The 22,297-nt window shown below is 37.8% G+C and overlaps 6 protein-coding genes across 6 annotated transcripts; 3 read left to right on the top strand and 3 right to left on the bottom strand.

The window, feature by feature from the left end:
* Positions 1-78: 78 nt before the first annotated feature.
* On the top strand, positions 79-6,014 carry MELLADRAFT_101154 (uncharacterized protein; the record flags this gene model as incomplete). The annotated part of the gene is made up of 6 exons (XM_007403990.1): positions 79-196; positions 372-407; positions 495-2,090; positions 2,277-2,474; positions 3,466-3,756; positions 3,844-6,014. 6 exons carry the CDS (start codon positions 79-81, stop codon positions 6,012-6,014), a joined length of 4,410 nt encoding a protein of 1,469 aa, XP_007404052.1.
* A 1,828-nt stretch (positions 6,015-7,842) lies between these two features.
* MELLADRAFT_41471 (uncharacterized protein) lies at positions 7,843-9,887 on the top strand (the record flags this gene model as incomplete). The annotated part of the gene is made up of 8 exons (XM_007403991.1): positions 7,843-7,991; positions 8,059-8,166; positions 8,243-8,396; positions 8,474-8,495; positions 8,567-8,723; positions 8,806-9,296; positions 9,375-9,455; positions 9,549-9,887. 8 exons carry the CDS (start codon positions 7,961-7,963, stop codon positions 9,561-9,563), a joined length of 1,059 nt encoding a protein of 352 aa, XP_007404053.1.
* Positions 9,888-10,454: 567 nt separating this feature from the next.
* MELLADRAFT_58515 (uncharacterized protein) lies at positions 10,455-11,475 on the bottom strand (the record flags this gene model as incomplete). Its single annotated transcript, XM_007403557.1, has 3 exons — positions 10,455-10,944; positions 10,980-11,072; positions 11,303-11,475. 3 exons carry the CDS (start codon positions 11,473-11,475, stop codon positions 10,455-10,457), a joined length of 756 nt encoding a protein of 251 aa, XP_007403619.1.
* A 1,350-nt stretch (positions 11,476-12,825) lies between these two features.
* Positions 12,826-15,583, top strand: MELLADRAFT_101151 (uncharacterized protein; the record flags this gene model as incomplete). Its single annotated transcript, XM_007403992.1, has 10 exons — positions 12,826-13,018; positions 13,297-13,388; positions 13,469-13,563; positions 13,654-13,949; positions 14,031-14,632; positions 14,708-14,739; positions 14,811-14,905; positions 15,005-15,181; positions 15,268-15,373; positions 15,487-15,583. 10 exons carry the CDS (start codon positions 12,826-12,828, stop codon positions 15,581-15,583), a joined length of 1,785 nt encoding a protein of 594 aa, XP_007404054.1.
* Positions 15,584-16,491: 908 nt separating this feature from the next.
* MELLADRAFT_86897 (family 8 carbohydrate esterase) lies at positions 16,492-18,804 on the bottom strand (the record flags this gene model as incomplete). The annotated part of the gene is made up of 10 exons (XM_007403556.1): positions 16,492-16,656; positions 16,731-17,193; positions 17,282-17,351; positions 17,408-17,503; positions 17,565-17,641; positions 17,709-17,726; positions 17,809-17,942; positions 18,010-18,047; positions 18,120-18,202; positions 18,290-18,804. 10 exons carry the CDS (start codon positions 18,802-18,804, stop codon positions 16,492-16,494), a joined length of 1,659 nt encoding a protein of 552 aa, XP_007403618.1.
* Positions 18,805-20,805: 2,001 nt separating this feature from the next.
* Positions 20,806-21,832, bottom strand: MELLADRAFT_32510 (uncharacterized protein; the record flags this gene model as incomplete). The annotated part of the gene is made up of 5 exons (XM_007403555.1): positions 20,806-21,036; positions 21,120-21,298; positions 21,370-21,419; positions 21,568-21,642; positions 21,720-21,832. 5 exons carry the CDS (start codon positions 21,830-21,832, stop codon positions 20,806-20,808), a joined length of 648 nt encoding a protein of 215 aa, XP_007403617.1.
* Positions 21,833-22,297: the final 465 nt, after the last annotated feature.

Raw genomic sequence — 22,297 nt, 5'->3', positions numbered from 1 at the left:
CCCACCTTATCTTTTACATAATATTGAAAATCATAGTCTCCTCTACTCATCTGTTCTTGTGATCTTGGTCAGGCAGAAATGTTTTGTATGAAGAGTGTCAGCCTCTTTTATTTATTGTTGGTTCTGTTATACCCCAGCCAAGAATTTGTCTGGGCATATCTTCCCAGAGAAGATCTAGCACAAAGTTTATGGAATGGTGAGCAGAATTATCAATATTTGAAACCCAAAACCACACATATTGCTCAAGAGGTGTCAAATCATAATGATGAAATAGAAGAAGGTCATTATAATGTCCAATCAGGTGATTTGCATCTGTTGTATTTTTAAATCAAGATTTGTTTTGGATATTGATGATTGTTCCTCTATTGAAGGATTGGAAGACTTAGTTGATGGAAGTGAACAAAAAGGTAAGGCTTCTGAAATACTGGAATGACTTTTTGATCTCATTTTCCCTTTTAAAATCCAACTTACATGTGATGTTGATCACACCACAGACTTTCTAACTGATACTTCTCCAGAGGTGCATCAGGATATCACATCTCCTTACCAGAATCACCATGGGAGTTTCAACAAGCAAGGCAAAGACAAGGGGATGTACAGTGAAGGGGATGTATGGATTTCAAATTTTTTGGGAGACCTTGATTACATAAATCATCTAGATCTCTTACCACTCCCAGGAGGAATGGTTGAAGATGTCCTAAAAACAATACACACAAATGATATAATTCAAGATATTCAGTATGTTCCTAATCTCCAAATGTCACCAGCTCATGCCAACCATCAAGCTCCTTGCACCTCTGAGATGATACCTCATGGTCCAGAGATGGGAGTAGATTCCAAAGCATCACCAAACACACATGAAATGGGGAGGGTTGATGAATTGTCAACAGATGATTTTCCAATATCAGACTTTGGAATACATGATCATTTTATGAACCAAGGTCAAGGAATAAATCAGGCAGAGGGAACATCAGGAAGTATTGGTATCAACAGAAATAGTGAAATTAATAGCTCAAGAAGCTTGAGCATCATGAAAAACACAAACCCTTCTATACCCTTACCCAACAGCTTTGTTGAACTTAAACATCCTTCAAATCTCAATACACCAGAAGATCTTCACAACCACAGAAGTCTTGACTTTGTTCCAGATCAAATATCTCAAGGTACAAACTGCTTCAGTTCATACCAACCACACACACAGTCAGATCTGTCAAATAATTGGTACAATAGTCCAGACAGACACACCTCAAAGTCAAACTCTCCAAGTGTCCTGCCTGTGGAAGCGCATCCTGGGGTTTCAAAGATAGTTGAAGATACACGAAATGCACACTCAGCAAAGGATAATTTTGTTAATTTAGAGCATGATACACCAAGATCAGATCATACAGGCCAGCCCATAGATGATTTATCCAACCTTCTGGATCACCATATTTATGATGCAATGGGATCAAACTCCTTACCATATCTAGAGCACAACTCAGAAAAAGACAATCTACAGTTTCTTGGAAGAGAGTTGTGTGAAGGTCCGGATCTAGATCACTTGATGAATGGAGGAAGGGTTTCAAACTTTGTTCCACAAGGCATTCAAACTCAATCACTTGACATACCAGGCAGCAATAAAGCTTTTGAAATTTCATGGAAAGACCAAGGTGAATATTTGCAATCATCTTTCAATTATCACAAGGAGCTAGATGGATCCCAAACACCTATGAAACAGGATGATATAAGTAGGAAGATGCACTCCCACATTGAAGATATGACCATACAGAATAAGAGGAGGAAATTTCACAGTGGGGCAGGATTGTCCATCAGCCATGTAACAAATTCAAATACTCATCAATCTGGTTACTCCAATCATAATGAAGCTTATACCACAAAAAGATTAATATTGCCCATAATATATAATTGTATCACTCACATTCCAAATAAACCACATCATAATTCAAATTCCTTTGGACATATAGGCAATTCCAAGGATACTGTTAACTTAACACACAATGGTGCAGGAAAAGGGAATATTCAAGTTGTACCTGATGATCTGCCCCAAAGAAAGAAGCCTGATAAAAAAATCACACCCCAGGATGAAACATGTATGTACAAGAACCAGTTCAGATCATCCTTTGATAACACAATTGAGAAGTATGTCACCCCTGTCATGACACAGCTTGAGGATTTCCTTCAAACAGAGATAGATGGTTGTAACAGGAGATCTATTTTCAAAGCACGTTTGAAAATGAGACTGAGTTTTCTCACACATGAATTCCTTTTATTCTTAGTGAAGGTCAAGTTGATTTATGATCCTGAGGGTGAGGAAGTAAGTGAAACTCTAGCGGAAGGATATCAGTGGTTACTAAAGATTTGGAAAACTATCCCACTTGAAAAAATTCAGTTGGAAAGGTATCCTAAAGCAATCAAGCATACTGGAACTTCTCGCAGCACTGAGACCATCAAGAATTCTTTAATTTCTAAGCTTAGTAGTAGCAATCTATTTGTTCTGGACCAACATCACTTTATTGCTCATATAATAATGCATTGGATACAAAAATTTAGACCAAAATGGTTTGATATATTTCTGTTAAAATCCAACTGTACAATTTGGTACACACCGGTTTACAAACAAAATTATTACCCAATTCAATTTTTCCTTTCTTACATTCATCAAAGGGTTTCTGAAATAGAGAAGGAGTCAAAATTAAACAAATCTTGATAAATCCAACTGGACAGACCTGGGTATCCCTGTTGTTTTGTATAACATAGATATAGATCATATATACATCCACTGATTGTGACACCAAATTTTTGAATATGTGAAGTCAATGTTGGAGTAACCTGCATTTTTATCCTCATCCCATCTCCATTTGCTTCTGTTCTTTATTCTAATTTCAATTGTGTTACATTTGAATCAATGATACCAAAACCTTGTCCACATGACACAATGTGTATTCAAATGCAGAATAACCTGACCATCATTTGGGCTTGTATTCTGTCCATAGCCATCTGTTGGTTTTCCAACAAACCTTTGTCTTTGAAAACTTAACACCTCATCATTTATCCTCTCATCAGAAATTGCTTACCTTTAAATTTCTCAGAAATACTACCAGAATTACTACCTGTTTTACTTGTTTCCGGGTCCTTCTCACAAAAGAATCAATATTATGGTGACTTGTTTCAGTACCTGTGTCTCCGGGAGGTTTTATACACTTAAGCTTTGGTGATTTTGTGTCATGAGAATATCAGAGGCCTGTCCACAGCCCATAACACAATTGATTTGGGTTTATAGTTTCATCAATACCCCCCTCATATTCTCCATTCTTGTATCAATCAGTGAAAAGATACAAATATCATTGATATCAATCAAAATTGTAGCCCAATATTTTTGACTCATCTGGCCCTGTAATCTTGCTAAGGTGACAATGCTTCATAACAAGAGCTTAATCCTGTTCTACATCTTCTTCATTCTATCAGGTACTGATCTTGAAGTTGTATGGGGATTCATTTCACACAAAGATCTAGCCAGAAGTTTAACAGATGGTGAGAATATTGAACAGGATTTGGAGCCTGGAATGAAAGAGGTTTCTCATGTGGTGTCAAATCATAATCATGGGACAGAGGATATAACATCAGGTTATTGGCCTTTCTCATCTGCAAATTATCATGAACTTGCACATCAAGACAGATTTTTACCATCAACAAATCTTGATCATCACCCCCTTGTTGAAGGATCAACTACTGCAGGGCATAGAAGTGAACAAGGAGGTAAGGCCTTTGAAAGTCAGAAATGGCTTCTTGATATCATCTTCAGTTTTAAAATCCAACTGATTCTGTATTGATTTTCCAACACAGTCCTGCTGGATGATACTTCTGGTGAAGTGAATGTAGATATGAGGTTCCCTCACCAGGTTCACCCTATGCACGATCAAGATGATGTGTGGATTTCAAATTTATTGGAACTTGGAGACTTTGATTTCATGGATACAGAGAATTTCTTAACATTCAAAGAAGGACCAATGACAGATGCTGCAGAGCCACTACACCAAAATGATATGGTCACAGATTTGAAAGATGTTCCGCCTCAACTCAAAACTTTGAAAGCTCATTCTGGACATCCAACACCTTATCCTGCTTCTGAAATTATATCTCACAGCGCAGACATTGGAAAAAATCCCACACTATCACCAAACATTGGTGGAATGAGCTGGGTTGGTGGTGATGTGGGAAATGTTTCAACAAATTATTCTCCAATATCATACTTTGATATCTTTGATGACTCAATGAGCCAAGATGGAGAGTTCAATCAGGTAGACAAAAACTTGGGTAGGATCAATATCAACAGCAATGATGATATACATAGATCAAGTCACTTAGATACTTTGGAAACCCCAATTCCTGCCATAAACCTACCCAACATCCCTACTGAACTCAAATACCCTGCTTATTTGAATGTCCTGGAACAGTCCATCAATCATGCAAGTCATGACATCTTTCAAGATCACACAGTTGGAGGTACAAATTGTTTCAGTCCATACCAACCAGTCACACAGACAAATCCACAGGATGGTTGGTTCCCAGACACACATACTGGAGTGTCAATGGTATTTGGAGGTTCAGAAGATGCACACTTAGCCAAGGACAAATTCATTGATCCAATAAATACAACACCAAGATCAGGTCATGCAGACAAGCCCCTAGATAAAATTAACACTCTTTGGGACCACCAATCTCACAATACAAGGGGAATGGCATCCCAACCACATCCACACCAAAACTCTGAACATGGAAATCTACAATTTTTGGAAAGAGATTTTGATGTAGCCTACCTCCTGGCTATAGAAGACATGTTAAATCAAGAAACCAATTCAAGTTTTATCCCACAAAGCAATGAAAACCAGATGTTTTACAAACCAGAAAGCAGGGTAGGTCCTGATAATTCTTGGAGAAATAAGAAAGACAAGGGACCAAAGACACCCCTTGAAGCTCACACTGCATTATATGATCATCAAATATCTAGTAAACAGAAGAATCTAATCAGGGATCTTCACTACAACACTGAAGACATGATCATACATAACAAAAGGAAGAAGTTAAATATTGGGGGAGGCTTAGGAATGGGCCTTGCAAAACCCTTGACCCCAAATCAAACTTTTTACCCTAATAACAATGGATTGTATGGTAGAATGGATGGGGAAGTTGTCTCCTCAAAAGATTTACCCATTCCCAACCTTTATGCTCAGACGCCTATCTATCCAATGGAAAGACATTTCAACATGAATATAATGGAATGGAGGAATAACTTCAAAGCACCGACTCAAGATGTACCTGATATGATGCCTAGAAAAAAGAAGACTCGTAAAAGACAAAGACCCCATACAGAAACAGGCATGTACAGGAATCAGGTCAGATCATCATTTGATTTCACAATTGAGAAATATGTCACACCTTTCATGATACAACTTCAGGAATACCTTAAAACAGATGAGGAGCTTTGTGTAAGGTATCCTGGAGTCAAAAAATGCATGAGAATGAGATTAACACTTATGACACATGAATTCCTTTTGTTGCTAATCAAGGTCAAATTCAGCTTTGATCCTTATGGAGGAGACTTGAGTGAAACATTAAATGAAGGATACATGTGGTTAGAAAATATTTGGAAAACCATTCCATTTAGAACAATCAAATTGGAAGATTATGCTAAAACAACTAATTATGCTAGAGCTTATCCTGAGACCGATTCAATCAATACCATCAGAGATTCTTTGATTTCCAGGGCTATGAGTCACAATCTATTCACTATAAGCCAACAACACTTCATTTGTCATGTGATTTTGAGTTGGATGAAGACATTTAGACCAAAATGGTTTGATCTCTTCATGAAGATCCCTGGGTGCAGCCCATCATGGTACAATATATCAGATTACCAACCCAATGTCTCCAGGATCTCAACTCAATTCCTCCTTTCCTATATTCAAGAAAAGCTTGATGACCTAGAGAAGAAGGCACAACCCATCACATATTAACAACTTCAGCTGGATAGCAATTGTGTGGGTATCAAGTCAAGCTTGGTAGCCTTTACACTTCAAAAAAACCTCAGAGAAACTTGTCCAATCTTCCTAACAGACTAAACACAAACATATGAATTCAATTTTGGAGTGATATCATTTGGTATATTGAGTGTACTTCCACTTCATTTTGTTGTTTATTTTTGTCTTCAGTTACAAGCACAAACTGAGCATACATACATATCTTGAATGATTATGGGATACAAACTAAAAACCTGGAAAAAGTCCAAGTTTTCCAACTCAGACTTTTTGGCCGTGTTTGAAAAACTCAGAATCTGGGTGACCAATCCCAGTTTTTCTCAAGGTTGAATCCCCAGGCACTTCTTGATCACTGGGGCTCTTAAGTTTTTTCTGACTTTCCCAGATTCTGAAATGAAGTTTAGAAACTTGGGACCTGGCAAAAAACCCCTGGGTTTCTAGTTTTTATCCCATAAATATACATTTTTTGCTTCAGAAACGTGTTTGAAAAATTAACCTGATCTTCATTTGTCCTTCAACCTAACATCTTTTCCAAGAAATTGTAATTCTTTGAAAAAACATAACCTCTCACTCTCATTCCTCTTATCAGATTCTACCTACCTTCATTACTCAAACCTATTTATTTTTTGGTTATTTCTTTCAGTATTTTTAGACCAAAAATTAAAGATTATGTTGGGATTTTTCAAGGAAGTTTCATAAAGATTTTGAATATAGAGTTTTGGTGATTTTGTGTCATGAAAACATCAGAGGCATGTCTGAAGCCCAAAAACACACAGGTTGAATTTGGTTATTTAAGCTTCTCAATACTGATCTCAGATCATTCATGATTGTATCAACCAGTGAAAACAATGCAAATCTCATTAGATCCTTCATAGTTGTATCAATGAAAATAATGCAATATCATTATAACCTACATCATTGTATCAACCAGTAAAAACAATACAAACTATAGAGCTTGTATGGCTCACAGGACATATAATTCACATGGCAAGATTTGAATTGTGAAGCCTCCCACTATATTTGAAGACATCATTTTGTATATAAACTGTGACCATAGAGGACACCCTGTCTGTTGGGGAGCCTCAAGGTTACAAAAGCTTGGTACCTGTTGAATCCCCAGATGTCTGGAGGGGCGCAGAAGAGCACTTCAAAGACATTGTCTCCCCTGCATTTCTGCCAGAATTATGCCTTTCATTCAACTTGGTCACTTGTTCACCAATACACCCAAGGTCAGTGGCAATATCCTCATATCTTCTAGACTGGAAACCAATGATATGGTCCTTACTCCCATTCTGAGTTATGTCCCTTTGCACTGACATACAGCACTCTGAGAGAATCACTGCTTAATGTTTTAAATTTTTGACCCCTGAGTTGTGCAACCCCCAAAGATTTACATATGACCTCCACATCAAAGGATGATATCTCTGAGGATGGCAAAAATCATGAGCTGGGCAATAACCAAGAAATCCCAAGACACACTTATGAACTGAATATTTAAGCAATTCTTTGGCATGAAAACAGATAGTGTGCACCAAACTTATCAAAGTCCCTCGCCAAAGGCCCGAGGCTTGAGCAAGTTTGAGTGTACAGTCAATTGCACAAAGCTTGGAAAGAATTCCGCGCCAATTTGCTCAAATTTGGCGGGCAAATGTTTCCAAGCTTTCTGAAATCGACTGTACACTGTGATTCTGAAGCAAGGAAAATGAAATACAGGATACTCGGCGACGGGGCCTTATTGGAGATTAGTGATCCGCTCGAACGAGTCGGACCGATCTCTGTTCAGGTTGGAAATTCATTTGGAGTTGAGACCACATCGACCTGAAGACCATCATACCATCAAGCATCAGACCATCAACATCCAAACCATATAAGATCGAAAGGACACAACTAATCAAACCAAGAAACCAAATCAAAATCATCCAACAATGGAAGCACTTTTCTTCAACTCTCATTCAGGTAAGTAAAGAATCTCTTTCTTAGATTTGAGAAACCATTGACTAAACCTATCGACATGATTCATCAGGTTTCCTTGAAGGCATCATCAGAGGTTTCAAAGCTGGTCTCTTAACCCAAACTCATTATCAAAACTTAACACAATGTGATAGTCTAGAAGATTTCAAAATGCAACTCTGTTAGTGACCTGTTCTCTCAACTTCCTTTTTCCATCGAATCCAATCACTCACTCGCTGTTCATCGTTCTTTAATAGCTGCTACCGATTATGGTACCTTTTTGGCCAATGAAACTCCTCCTATCTCAACTTCAACTATTGCTGAAAAAGCTACGGCTAAATTGGTGACGGAGTTTAATTATATTCGATCGAATGCTGTTGAACCTCTTTCGACCTTTTTAGATTATATGACGTGAATCGTTTGGTTTTCTTTCTTTCTTGATTTCAATACTGATGATGTTTTGTTTTTTTCGGTTTGGTTTTTTCTAGATATGCTTATATGATCGATAACGTAAGTTTAATGATTTACCTTTCATTAGATCATGTATACTTATTTCAATGGTCATCATCTACATCATCAAGGTCATCCTCCTCATCACCGGTACTTTACACGAGCGGGATACACATGAGCTCTTGGATCGATGTCATCCCTTAGGTGTGTTTGATACGATGCCAGCACTCTGTGTAGCTACCAACATGGAGGAACTCTATAATTCCGTGATGGTTGAAACTCCACTAGGTACGATCACTCCATGCAATTTGAACCTGTCTCTTCTCTAATCAAGAACCTCATCATTCATGACGTGTATGACGAACCACAGCACCTTATTTTAGAGACTGTCTCTCGGCACATGATCTAGACGAACTGAATATCGAGATCATCCGTAACACGCTCTACCGAGCTTACCTAGAGGACTTTCATCGGTTCTGTAGTAAATTAGGAGACCCAACTGGATCGGTTATGGATGCAATCCTTGGTTTCGAAGCTGATCGACGGACCATCAATATCACCATCAACTCTTTTGGAACTCATCTAACCAAAGAACAACGTTTCAAACTCTTTCCTCGTCTTGGAAAACTGTATCCCGAAGGCAACTTTTTACTAGCTAGAGCAGATGAAGTCGAAGCGGTTAAAGCCATCACCGATAATGTTCCGGAGTATCGACACTTTTTTGAAGCGGGTGCTAATTCGAACGGTCCAGATGATTTGGTTCAAGCTCTTGAAGATCATTTCTTTCAAAAAGAAGTTCATCTCAACAAACTGGCTTTCTTACAACAATTTCAATATGGCGTCTTTTATGCATTCTTCAAGGTGAGGTTTGGTTTTTTGGGGGTTACTTTGGATTCATGTATCATTTCTCAATTGATTCTTTTTTTTGGGTTTCTGTAGCTTAAGGAACAAGAAATTCGAAGCTTGACTTGGATTGCTGAATGTATTGCTCAAAATGCAAGAGATCGGATCAATGATTATGTAAGCCTTGGAGATCTTCTAGACACTTTGATGTTCTATAAGGTTTGATTGATTCATGCTTATATTCTATTTTTTTTGATCCTACATTTATAGGTTCCAACATTTTGAAAATTTGCAGAATCAAGTTTTTTTTTCTTTTTTCTATTTCTTTTGTTTAGATAAAGTGAGCGAACCGGAGTTCTTTTTGAAGAAAAATCTTTGAATGAAAGAAAAAAAAAATTGAAATTCAAAATTGCATATTACGAACAGTTTTTTTTTCTCATTTTATATTTATATATGAACTTTTCATCATGAATGGGGTTTTTTCCCTAATAATGTCATTCAATTGTTTTTTTTCTTTGAGTGTAGAATTCATCTTTTTTGATTCTGTGTGATGTGATGTGTTTTTTTGTTTTGGTTTGGAGAAACATAAAGAGATTGGTTTTGTAGTTTATGATTTGTACCCAAACTTGAGGAAAACTTTTGGTTTGAACAGGGGTGGGGGTGGGTATATTAAGTGTTGGCTATGATACATGAGAAGAAGATAGATTGTTGTTCAATTTGCATATTGATACGGCTCAAATCTGTGGAATCAATGTTTCCTTTGTAAGAGATGGTCAGAGGAATGTTGGAGCCCACTATCACAAAATCACTCCAATTTGAGAAGATCGTGTTGGTGGTGGTACAGGTGCAATGAATGAGCTTCAACAACGGTCTCCTTTTTTATCTTTTATATTCTTATTAAGTACTTCCAAATTCATTTGTTTTACAGGTTTTTGAAGATCAAATAATCTAACAAGAAGAAAAAAGTAAAAATCACAACCCAGATGAACATTAAACAAAGATTAAAGATCAAATAATTAGGATGAGAATGAAAAAATAAAAGATAAAGAGATAGATTTGAGAAAAATAAGAATGGAAAGTCCTTATACAAGCAAGAATGGAAAATTATTGGATTAGTGAAAAACTAGAACAAGATAAAAAAAGAAAGTTTAAGGTCAAGGGTATGTTTCACAGGTGTTACAAAAGGAAATCTAATTCATGACTTGGATCGGGGTTTGTTATAGGTATATAAGGTGATGATGTTGGTAAAGGATCATCTAGTTCATTAAAAATATTTAAATCATCTGAGTCTGAATGAAGGGTTTCTTGTGAATTGTCTTTTGGAGTTTGATGAAGGTTTGAGGTTTGAAGCGATTTAAAGAAAATAAATTCATCAGCATCATTATCATTTAGGGCGGTTAAGGTTTCTTTTAGTTTGATGCTTGATTCATCGTTGGATTCGTAGGTTTGGTTGGGATTAGGATTAGGATCGGATTGATCGTTGGGATTTAAATTAAAGTCTTGCTTCTGATTTTGGAAATCAAAGTTGAAGTCTTCATTAGGAGTAGGATACGAGGTTGAGGTTGAGGTTGGGTGAGGATTGAAAATAGTTTGAGAACTTTCTGTTAACCAATTCCTTGCACTAAGCCATAAAATAAAATATTCATCAAGACTCAACCAAATATATCTACAAGAAAAGATTAAAACTGATGAAAAACTTACTGAGATCTAATAGGAATATCCTTCATACTTGTAATCGAATCCAATTCATTTTCAATACTAGAAAAACTTAAATTCCAATCAAATTCTGTTGAACTAAATAGGTTTAGGAAAGGTTGGGTTTGAAAACTTAAAGGTCCCATTTCATTGAAAATCCTCCAAAGGTTTAGGATTATTAACCATACTAAAAGGCTTGTTATACATTCGAGAAGTTGAAACTTTAGGTCCTTGAATGGTTTGCGTTTGCTAAGAAAATATAATAGAAGGTTTGATATTAAGAATCACCAAAACAAAAGACAAAACTGGAAGGTTAATTGATCACTTACGATGAATTTGATGAGGTTTCTAGTTTTGGAAGAGTGATAAGAGTAGATTGGATTGAGTTTTCATTGATCTTTTCATTTAAATTTAAACTTATAATATGGTCTTGTGTTTGATTTTGAATTTGATCAGGTTGATGAATTTTTAAATCAAGTTGGATGCTCAATGGGATAATCATCTTCTTTGTTGAATTTTATTCAGACTTTGAGCAATAATCAATTGGGTGGTAAATGAGTTTCAAAGCAGAATTTGGGAATGTGGAGATGGAGAAGTAGAAGAAGTAGAAGGATTTAAATAATCAAGAAATGAAGAAATATTCCTGGTATGTACTGATAGAGTAGCTTTGAAGAGAAATGGGAAAAGATGATTATCTAAATCCGAGGAATCGATTTTAATTTGAACTTGTTCCTTTTTCACCAAAATAGTAAACTTTAATCAACTTCTACTATTACTATCAAGATATTAATCGATTGAGGAAATCCTTTACGATCATGATTTCTACTTTTTATCATCTTTTCTCATTCTTCATATACCTTTTTCAATCATCAACTAATTCACTGGGGTTCGAGATGTATATCGAGTTCAAGTTATGAAACGTAGATCATCAGATAAGAAAACTTGAAAAAAATATGTTACCTTTTCTGATTCTAGAAAAGATGGTTTACCTTTTTGGACCTGAGCATATAAATTGATGTCTCGAACTTATCATCACTTATTGGGGTTCGTATTTCATCATGAGGTTTACATACAGTTTCTTTCGATTTACTTATCAAAGATGATATCGTGAGGAAAGAGACTCAAAATACGTTGGTGTTGGTTCGAATGTAGGATAAAACTTGGTCAAGTCTAGACTCTCGCCGCGAAACCGAGGCTCGATCGAGGAACTTGCCGCTAAAAACCGGATTTCTTGTCTGATCATTAAATCAACACAAGTCTCATCTGAATGATGAAAAAATGCAATCTAATTCCCAGGTTTTACAACCCATGAATAAGATGACATATACATTTGATCATGTTGATCAAGAAGTGGACGAGAACCAGTTTCGGTTTGGTGATGTCCATACTGTTTTTGGTTTTTGAATAAGGATAGATGGTATTGGTCACCAATTTGGAGAAAGATGGAAAAAGAAGGGAAGACAACTTATGTAGGCAGCCAGCGAAAAAGGATAAAAGCAATTAAAATGACACTGGCTCAAGTCTACCCATTGGAACTTCGGGTGGAGGAGAGTGGAGGTCGCATTGCCATTTTTATCGCACCTCTTTTGGAAGCAAGCTGCTCAACAACCTTCTGCTTGAGTATCCTTCACCTTTCACAAAGTCTATTCTGATAACACTTCGTACAACCCTCTACAAGTGAAAAGGTAATTGATTGGATGCAGGTGATAATTTATAGAAAAGTGAGGAAAGGGATATGATTCAATTCGAATGTGAATACATTAAAGCACTTTAAAGAGTTCAAAACTTAAACATTGTTGACCACTTTTACATTTGTCGAACCTTTTCATCTTTTTTGTTTAACGAAATCAGAATGAAGTTCTTAAAGATTTTGATCTTACATTCAACTATACATTTCATACATTCAACTTTTATCAAATCACCTAATCAAATCGAAAGTTTTGATTATCTTGTCATTGGTGGTGGAACAGCTGGTGAAGTATTGAACTCTAAAGACAACAGAAGTCTTACTCATGCTTTCTCTTTGGATGCTTCTGATGTTGGATGTTACGATTCATGATAGGTTTAACATTGGCCTCTAGACTTGCAGAAAGCAATTCATCAATCTCCGTTTGTGTGATCGAAGTAAACCATTTCCTATCTTTCTCAACATACATGATTGATCAATGCTGACTTACCTATCTATTTCAAGGCTGGAAATAGTTCATTGAATAATCCACAAGTTACCGTCCCAGGTTATTTTGGTAAACATTCTCGGATTACAATGACTTTATTAGATTCAAGATCTAGAAAGACAACAGATTGATAAGTTTGTGATTGATAGGTAGTACGATTCGTAGTCCGATTGATTGGAATTATTCGACTATTCGATTACCTAATGCATATAATCGTTCATTGGTTTATCCTAGAGGCAAAGTTTGTTGAAGATTTCTTTGATTTCTTTTTTGAGTTTGTGTTAAGAAATAAAGAGATTGATATGGTTTTTTTGATTTTAGTGTTTAGGTGGTTCATCTGCTTTGAATTTTATGATTGCTACTAAAGGATCTAAATTTGATTATGATTCGATTGAGAAATTAGGAAATCCAGGATGGTAAGCTTGAACATTTTTTAATAATTTTTTTATTCCTATAGCATATCTTGTTTTCTAATCTTTAATTTTAAATTTTTGATTATCTAAAAGGGGATGGGAAACATTCGATAGAGGTATAAGAAAATCAGAAAACTTAATTTATAAAATAAATAATCAAACCACTGAATTCAATTTTTTAGAAAAAAATCATAATCAAAAAGGAAACATCAAACTCACTTTTCCAAACTATTTATTCAAGTTTTGGAAAAATTATTTTAATTCAAGTTATGTTTTAAATCATAATCCAAGAGCTTTAGATACATTTGGAGGTCAGATTAATGGTCCTTGGATTTATCCTTCTACGATTGATGAGGATTCTAAAAGAGTCACATCTGAAACTGGTTATTGTAAGATTGATTGATATAATTTTTCAAAAGAAAAACGCTATGGATGAGTTTTTCTGATTAGATCTTTGATGTGTTTTTTAGTGAACCAACCTAGATCTAATTTGATTATTAAAACAAATACGGAAATTAAAAGATTAATCACGAAAAGAGCTTTGAATGGAAAGATCACAATCAGAGGTGTAGAGATCAAATCGAATTCAAAAAACCTGATCTACGCCAAAAAAGAAGTGATCTTAAGTTCAGGTTCGATTGGTACACCTAAGATCTTAGAACAAAGTGGAATAGGTGACACCAAAAGATTATCAAAGCTTAAGATTCCATGCGTACTGAATTTACCAGGTGTAGGAAACAATTTAATTGATCATCCATTACTTTGGAACGTTTATGAACTCTTACCTGGTCTAACTTCAATGGATGATTTATCCACTAATTTAACTTTTGCGAATGAACAAATCGATTTATATCAAGTTAAGAAACAAGGCATCTTAACTAATTCGGTGAATGTGATTGATTTTGAAGATTTGAATGGGTTTTTAAATCAAGATGAAATTCAAGAAGGGTTTCAAATCATTCGAGATCATCAACACATTCCAAATTCGGTGGATGGTATGGCTTTTGATGTGAATTTGGATTTGATCAAGCATGGTACTCCGATGGAATTCATCCTTGTGAATCGTAGATCTGTGAGTCATCTTCTTTCCTGATCAAGATCAACTCTAAGATGGTTTTATGATTTGGTTTTTGGTCCGAGTTTCTAGCTAGAGATGAAACCTGAAGTTGGAAAATCTTAGTTGAGTTAGATTTGGTGTGCCTTGGATCTTGGAATGAATCAATCTAATTTCTTTATCTTTTGATTTCCAGTATCTCCATTGTGATTTGTTTACAATACCCTTTATCAAGAGGATCAACTCATATCACATCAAAAGACGAAAACATACCACCTACAATAGACAATGGTAAAAGAAAACAAATCTCTCAATCCTAACACTTTCCAAAACATGAAGATGGAAATTGATTCTTGATGAATGATGTGTGTGGTTAATTTTTCTTCTTAGGGTTTTTGAACCATCCATTTGATGTTTGGTTATTATCAAAAGCAAGTAATCATTCTAGATCGATTATCAATCAAAACACTTGGAATCAAGTCATCAAAAAAGAACATTTACCAAGTTTAAAAGTTCAAAGTTTAGATGACTTTAATGAATATGTTAGAAGTTCAATAGATACGCTTTGTGAGCGTCTCCTTTACTTCTCATATACTTTATCTAATACTCGATTATTTTGGTTTTGCAAAATTGAATGTTTGGAAATTCTTTAGATCATCCGATTGGTACAGCATCTATGTTACCACTCAAAGATAATGGTGTTGTAGATCCAGATTTAAAAGTTTATGGTACAAATAATTTAAGAGTAATAGATGCAAGGTAAGGTAGTTTACTTTTGATGTTTATATAAAATTATTGAGTTTCTTTATTTTTGCTAATTGTTATCTCTTGGTATGGTTTGGATCATTTATATTTTCACCAAAAAAACAAAGTATTTTACCTATACATTTGGCTTTTCATCCTCAATTGACTGTTTATGCGATTGGAGAAATCGGAGCTGAAAAAGTTCTTCAATCTTTGATAAGATGAAAATCTTTATTTAATCACACTCCTCTTATTTAATATTGTTTTGTATTCAAATTGAACCATTTTTTTTGATTTGTTTATGTAACTCCATGAACAAGAACGGGCTTTGGCATGATCATATTTATTTTATTCTGGACGATGACACATCATATCTCATCTTGTCATGTTATCTGGGTCACTTTAACTGTTGTATAGCCTTTGCTGCAAAAACATATTGAGAAGGACCCAGACATCCTTTGAACATTTTTCTCCATCTATATATATTGCTTCAAACACAAAGTTTAATTTTTGAGAGGAGGAAAAACTGCGACAGTTATGAAGGTATTTATTTAGGCAGTCTGAAATATGATAGAGTTGAGTAATGATATTGGATTCTGCATTCAGAAGGGCTCCCACCTGGTCCTCTGAAGTAGGATTTAGATGAACTTCAATAACGTATCTACATCACATCCGGAGAGAGTGAATTTCTTGTACTGCCTTGCTGGAAGTGCAATCTCAGCTGGAAAGTGCCTTCACAGTTGGTCAAATTTAAAAGAGTGATACATATGGCGTCATTTCTTAGCTACCATGCCTTGCGAATTTAATATCTAGAGAATTCTTGTCTCGCCCCTATGATAAATGATGAAACAAAATCGGTTTCCACAATGAAAAGAGAACTAAGATGACTACTATTATGATATACACAGGCAATTAATGGTGTCAATGAGTGATGAAGAGAGTTCAGAAAGATCATGTACACAAGTTTTCAATGAGAAGAAAAAAAGATACAGTCATAGGAACTCGTTCAACGATAGATGACACACTCGTATACACGACATCCACATAATATCCAGAAAGACTTGAACCAAATACAAACACCCCAAACCTCAAATCGCTACCAATTTAACACAAAATTTACAAAACACTTTTTATCAAGGATCTTTGCCCGTCACAGTTGATGCAGTGACATTTGAAGTCTCTTTGCCGCCCAAATTGATGGTGGTGCCATTTGAAGATGGTTTCCCTGCCAGATTTTCGGTGTTGCCACTTGAGAATGGGTCGACACCAAAGTCGGGATCTATCCAAATTGCGTAATCCTAAATTATTCACAAAGAACAAGGAGTGAGAATTTGATTTCAAGACACAAGGTTAGTGATAGAAAACGACTCACTTTACCAAGCACTTGCGTAATTTTGCAAGGTCGCGCACGCTCCTTACCCCATACTGCGCGCGAACCAGGTGGTACTCCCAAGCTGGTGGCGTTTTCTACGATAGGCGGAGTCACAACAGGTACCTTGCTCCCATTCACAGGCTTTCCTACATCGATAGGTTCTTGACTGTGTGTTAGAGTGTAATTCCAGTTGGGTGGAAACAAGACAGAGCCTGGCCCATGGTTTCGATACTCTGTATAACTGGCATGATTAGTTCGAGTATCCCCGTCTTGCCATACACGCCACGCCAGCGGATTGACGACTTCTGAGAGGTAAGAGAACTGGAAGGTAGTTCGTGAGTAGTTTCCCCATGGTCTTGCGAGATAAACCGAGCCTATAGCAGCACCTTTCGAGATGACTTTAGCTCTATTGAATACATAGCGAGAAGGGTTTATCGCATCGTTTCTTCCATTTGCACTTATTCTTTGAGTTTGAAATCCAAAATGAGTGGTTGGTGTGTTATTCAGTAAAATTGACTTTCACACTCAAGGTTGGGGTCTCAATGACTTACACGCCGGGTGCAACGCTTCCAATTGTAGCTTTTTCAAACCAAACTACTGCTTTCTGTGTGAAAATAAAATCTGTGACAGAATATCAGAGCAGTTTGATAGCAGAGCGCGAGCAACAAGCAACATACCTACGGCTCCCTGAATGTAGCATTCCGAATAATAATGGTATCCATTGAGGGTTAGCAGGGTGTCTTGATACCCGAAGAAACTGCAAGCGTAGTATGCTGATGATTATTTACCAAGTCAGTTTCAAAGACTTGTAGGCAGATTCAGAGGTGGTTTAACCTTGTCTTGACCCTGTCCCTGAAAGTGCAATAGCTTGGCTGAGATGACCTTGGTGCCCATAACTATTGTAGACATTTCTGGAAATGGAAGAAGGGCTCGCGTAAATGGATCACGTCTGGCGTGATTAATAGAGAAACAACTCACATATTATACATGGAGAAACTGACGAGGAGGGGAGAAAGAATCATCGGTCGCTGTCAGTCATAGCACAAGCTTCATCAAGGTATAGTACATTGAGACTTACTCGTCCTTAATTATTCTTACAGTGGCACTCAGCTCATTGCTCCCTGCCTTTTGAGCACCCATTGAGCCATTGATATTGACCAAGTTTTGGCTGAAGTTATGCCTATCTACGGTATATCCCACCATTTTCAAAGGCTACAGAAGAATAGGACATTTTAGCAATCGCGTATCACCTATGCATAAGACTGGGGTTGCGCCTCACCCCTTTATAGTCGACAATCAATTTTTCGTTGTACGTGCCTATACAAAAGTTCCCGCCCTTCTAGATAAGCTAGATGAATGTCTATCCGTGATCAAGATGACTAGACGTACCGGGATATATAAAGATAGTTTGGGTCACATTTTGAGCTTGTGCTGTGAGATTTTTCAAGAATGATAACGCCGCTTGTATAGTTCTGCAGGAAGGAATTTCAAAGGACATGTTCATAAATATAAGATAAACAAAGATGTCTGAATCACTGTTTGTTCTTCATCTCACTTACCCAAATTCTCCAGCGCGCGGGTCCTGTCTGACCACACGAGCGCCTACTGGCGGTTTCGTTGTGTCCCATGGTTTGGTTGCATTGACGGGATGTCGTAAATTGTTATTTTCCAAACTCGGCTTCAAGATCTTTGACTCGTTGTTTTTTGGCAGTACGCTAGCTTCAGGAGGTAATATCAATGGCCTGAGTTTAATTTTTACGACGGCTGGCGAGTGTGGGCTTGTGACGTTAAGAGTTAATGTTGTTCCTGTGAGGTTTGATGATGCTTGCAGCTCGGTAATGTTTGATGATGGAAGCTCTGTGTTATTGGACAATGTCCAGTCTGAGAGGTTTGCTACAGGGAAGTCTGGGTTCCGTGATGCTTGGGATTTTGGGTCGTTTCGCGTGTGTAAAGTGAGCTCGTCGACCAAATTCGGTTCTTGGACACTTGGCAATGAGTCTAAGACGTCTGACTGTGCATGAACATGGAAGTGACATATGCAAGAAAGTAAAAACAAAAATGAAAGCTTGGACATATGAACAGAAAAGCACAACATGATGATTGCTGGCTAAAGAAGATACACAGAAAAGATGAAATGATTGGAGGGGTGCAAGGGCCTGCACGCGTGCCAGAACTTGCGACTTTTATAGACAAATTCCTCAGCAACCGTGGCTGAAAGTAGCGCTCTGCAATTGATGGAGGGACGAATTGGGCTAAGCTATCGATACTGCCTCGGGAGCGAAAGACCCTTGCTACACAACTACGCCAAGAATTAGAAAACACCATGTGGATGATGACAACTTCCTTTACCGCGCTAGCTCAAGGCTACAACTCGTTTATCGTAGAAACGTAGGTGAATTGCAAAGGGTACTTGTGAGATTCCAACGGACTCATATTTGCAACCGTCTTCGGCCCATGAAATGAAGCTCCGGTGGACGGAAGGCTCTTATGAAATCACCTCAACACAACTGGACAAGAATCAGGATTGGACAAGTAGAGACTTGTAGCTTTCTATCATTTGGGGTTTCCTCCTTTTGGATTGTCTTATACCGGTCTCCCTCTATGTATGTTCTCGTTCTCGTCCTAGATGCTTAATCTGTTTCTATGCTACTTCGTTGTGTGGCTGTGTCTATCTCTCCTTTTCAAAATGCTCCATCTCTCTTCTACCGCGGTCTAATCCTCATTAGGTTAGTTGAGACTACGCATTAGGTGTATTTGTTGTTGTGCCTAAGAGCACCCACTATGGTTGCGTTAACTCGGTGATTTAGCGTTACCCTAACGCTAAAATACCAACATGTCCACTATGGACCTGTTTTAGACCTGCGGTCCGTACGGCTGCGTCAAGTCTTGCACTTCGTGTGCTCAGATTTACGCAAGCCTACGACTTGATTTATCGTAGGAACTAGGGAAAGCAGACGATAAATCATCCCATAGTGGATTTCACGCGGTTACCAACTTTGGTAAAACACGCATGATCAAACTTCGCGCTCAGGAACGCAAACTTTACGATAAAACACTCCCACCATAGTGGGTGCTCTAAGTGCTGTAACTGGCATTGTCCGTTGGATTCTTGATTGTCGCTTGAGGTTGTGATTGGTTGTCAAGACGCAGTGAGGGTCTCGACCAAGTTGATCGTACCACCGTCTGCAAAAGGCTTCGATTGACCACCAGAATTTCTCTGGAATTTTGGAAATCGACAAGAATTTCAAGTTTTCCACTGATCTTGAAATTAGAAGTTTCATTCTCATACCACCGCTTTCGGCAAATGTAATATGTGGCATACTCATGCATCACCACCCATAACCTTCATCAGGAACTGTCCCAGAGTTCACAACTTACCGCAGAGGTATGTGTTGTAAACAATGCCATTTTCCCGTTGAAATTTTCAAAATCGACAGGGGCGGAGTCCGGACGCGTCCGCAGAAAATTTGAATGGCACAGTGCAACGTGCGGTGTGCCGCGTGTTTATCAAGAGTCATGGAATGCACACTCACAAACAAGTGATCAGACATGTGTCACAGTGAGAGATGTTTTCAGTGGCTTCTCTTGCTTGGTCTCCGTCATTTACCTTTCTGGATTCTGAAATGTAGCTGTAAACCACTGATAGCAGGGTTGTGGGCCACGACTCCGAGAAATTGAGCATTTGGGTGTCTGCTCAAAACAACATTGCCAAGTGTGTGAAATGATGATGCTTCATACAGTTAGCTTATCCATCAACTGTGCAGTCGAGTTCATGCCTAACAGTGACCTCCAAGATTGAAGGGTGCCTATAGCCTCATCACCAGCAAAACGAGTATATAGACATATTTTATTTCATAACATTGGGACTTGTTTACAGCTTGATATTGATGCGAACCCGTTTCTTGAACACTCTACATGACTTTGTCCATTCTTCACATATACGTGTATGTTCATGGCTTTGGTCGTACATCCTTGAAGTCTTCGACAAATGGAGTTGAGCTTTGCATTTCAGAACGCTCATCCATTCTTGGTGACCATATGGGCTCATAGTCAGATAAGATGTGTGAGATGATGGTCAGTAAAATAAAATGACGTACAGTTTATTAGCCCACATTTTTACCTCCGGATGAGTGATGTGTGGTATAGTGGTATCAAAAAAGGGTTGGAGTTTTTCCAGGTTGTCCCCTAGTAAAGATACATTGAAAATCAGTCGGCTTGCACCTATGTTGGAAATACTGAAAGAGACCTGAACAGAGACCCCACTCTTTTCGTATTCGACACCTTGCAGAGCCAACTCAAATCGATCCTACATAAGATGTGATTTTTTCAACTTCAGCATTAGGCACCTGGGTGCATACAAGCACTTGACCGCAAGCCCTGACCGCTTACGATATCTTTGACAAATTTAGCCTCCCTTGTTTCGCCCTGTTCGTATTCTTGCCACAGATCCCATATCCGTTTACCAGCCACGGAACCAGCAGGCAGAAGTTCGTGGGTGAACCGCTTCATGGCCTGTTCTTCCCGACGATGTTTCTCTTCTCGAGAAATTCCATCGAGCGGCGTAATATCTGGTTTGATGTGAAACATAGTCAAACGAACTAATCCGATCACAGAGTCACTGAACTTCAAATCCACTAACCTCCCACTTCCGCTTCAGCCAAATCATGCACAATTGCAAGCATCACGCACCTATCAGGACCGAACAAAAACCAAGGGATTAGTCATGAGTCGGTTTCCCAGTCAAGTGTAGACCAATGGAATCTCTCTCGAAGACAGAAATCTCCGAATAGCTATAAATCTACACACCCTCATCATGTAGGACCCGAAAAGGACGTACTTGGGAACATCCAAAGCTGGGTCGTCTTGTGACATCATCGCCAGCATAGCCATCCTGTACATATGATCTGCGATGCTGATAGAGTGTTCGATGTATTGTAAGATATTGTATACTGGAATCGAATGATAACGAGCGGTGAGGAGTATGATTACCTTTCCGGTTGTTTTGCTTCCTCTCGTACCCATCCTGCTCGTTTGGTAGTCTTGAGTTTCTCGATGATGTGCATAAACTGAAGCATTCCATCCTTGTTTTCCGAGTTTTGCATGATGTGTACTAAAAACCCGTAAGGTAATGGAAAGGAAGGTAAGGAGGAAGAAGAGCGGTCATTAGATTCAGAAGTGTCGATGAGGTTCAAATTCAAAAAACCATCTACACTGCTCACGTGACCTGTAACGCGACACGCCCCACCACGCGAAGTGACCTCTCGAGTCAGATATAGATAGACCAGCTGAGCTTCGAGGTTTTCTGGAATCTGGAGTGGGTTGGAAGACTCTCTGAACTCAGGATACTGATCAGAATATCGCAATTCATCGCATCTGAAAAATATTTCATTCCTCATATAATCACAATGGGTGTCTTTCAAATGAAATAACAAATGTCAATCCCAACTTCCAATGGTCACAGAAAAGTCATCTATGTATGTATGATCACAAGACGGAAGAAATGGTTAAAAAAATCTGGGAGGAGATCAAGGCTAGTCAATTATACATGTAATCGCTTGGAATGGGTC

This window comes from Melampsora larici-populina (assembly GCF_000204055.1).
Source record: "Melampsora larici-populina 98AG31 unplaced genomic scaffold MELLAscaffold_1, whole genome shotgun sequence".
Lineage (NCBI taxonomy): Eukaryota > Fungi > Basidiomycota > Pucciniomycetes > Pucciniales > Melampsoraceae > Melampsora > Melampsora laricis-populina.
This window is presented reverse-complemented; position numbering and strand designations above follow the sequence as displayed.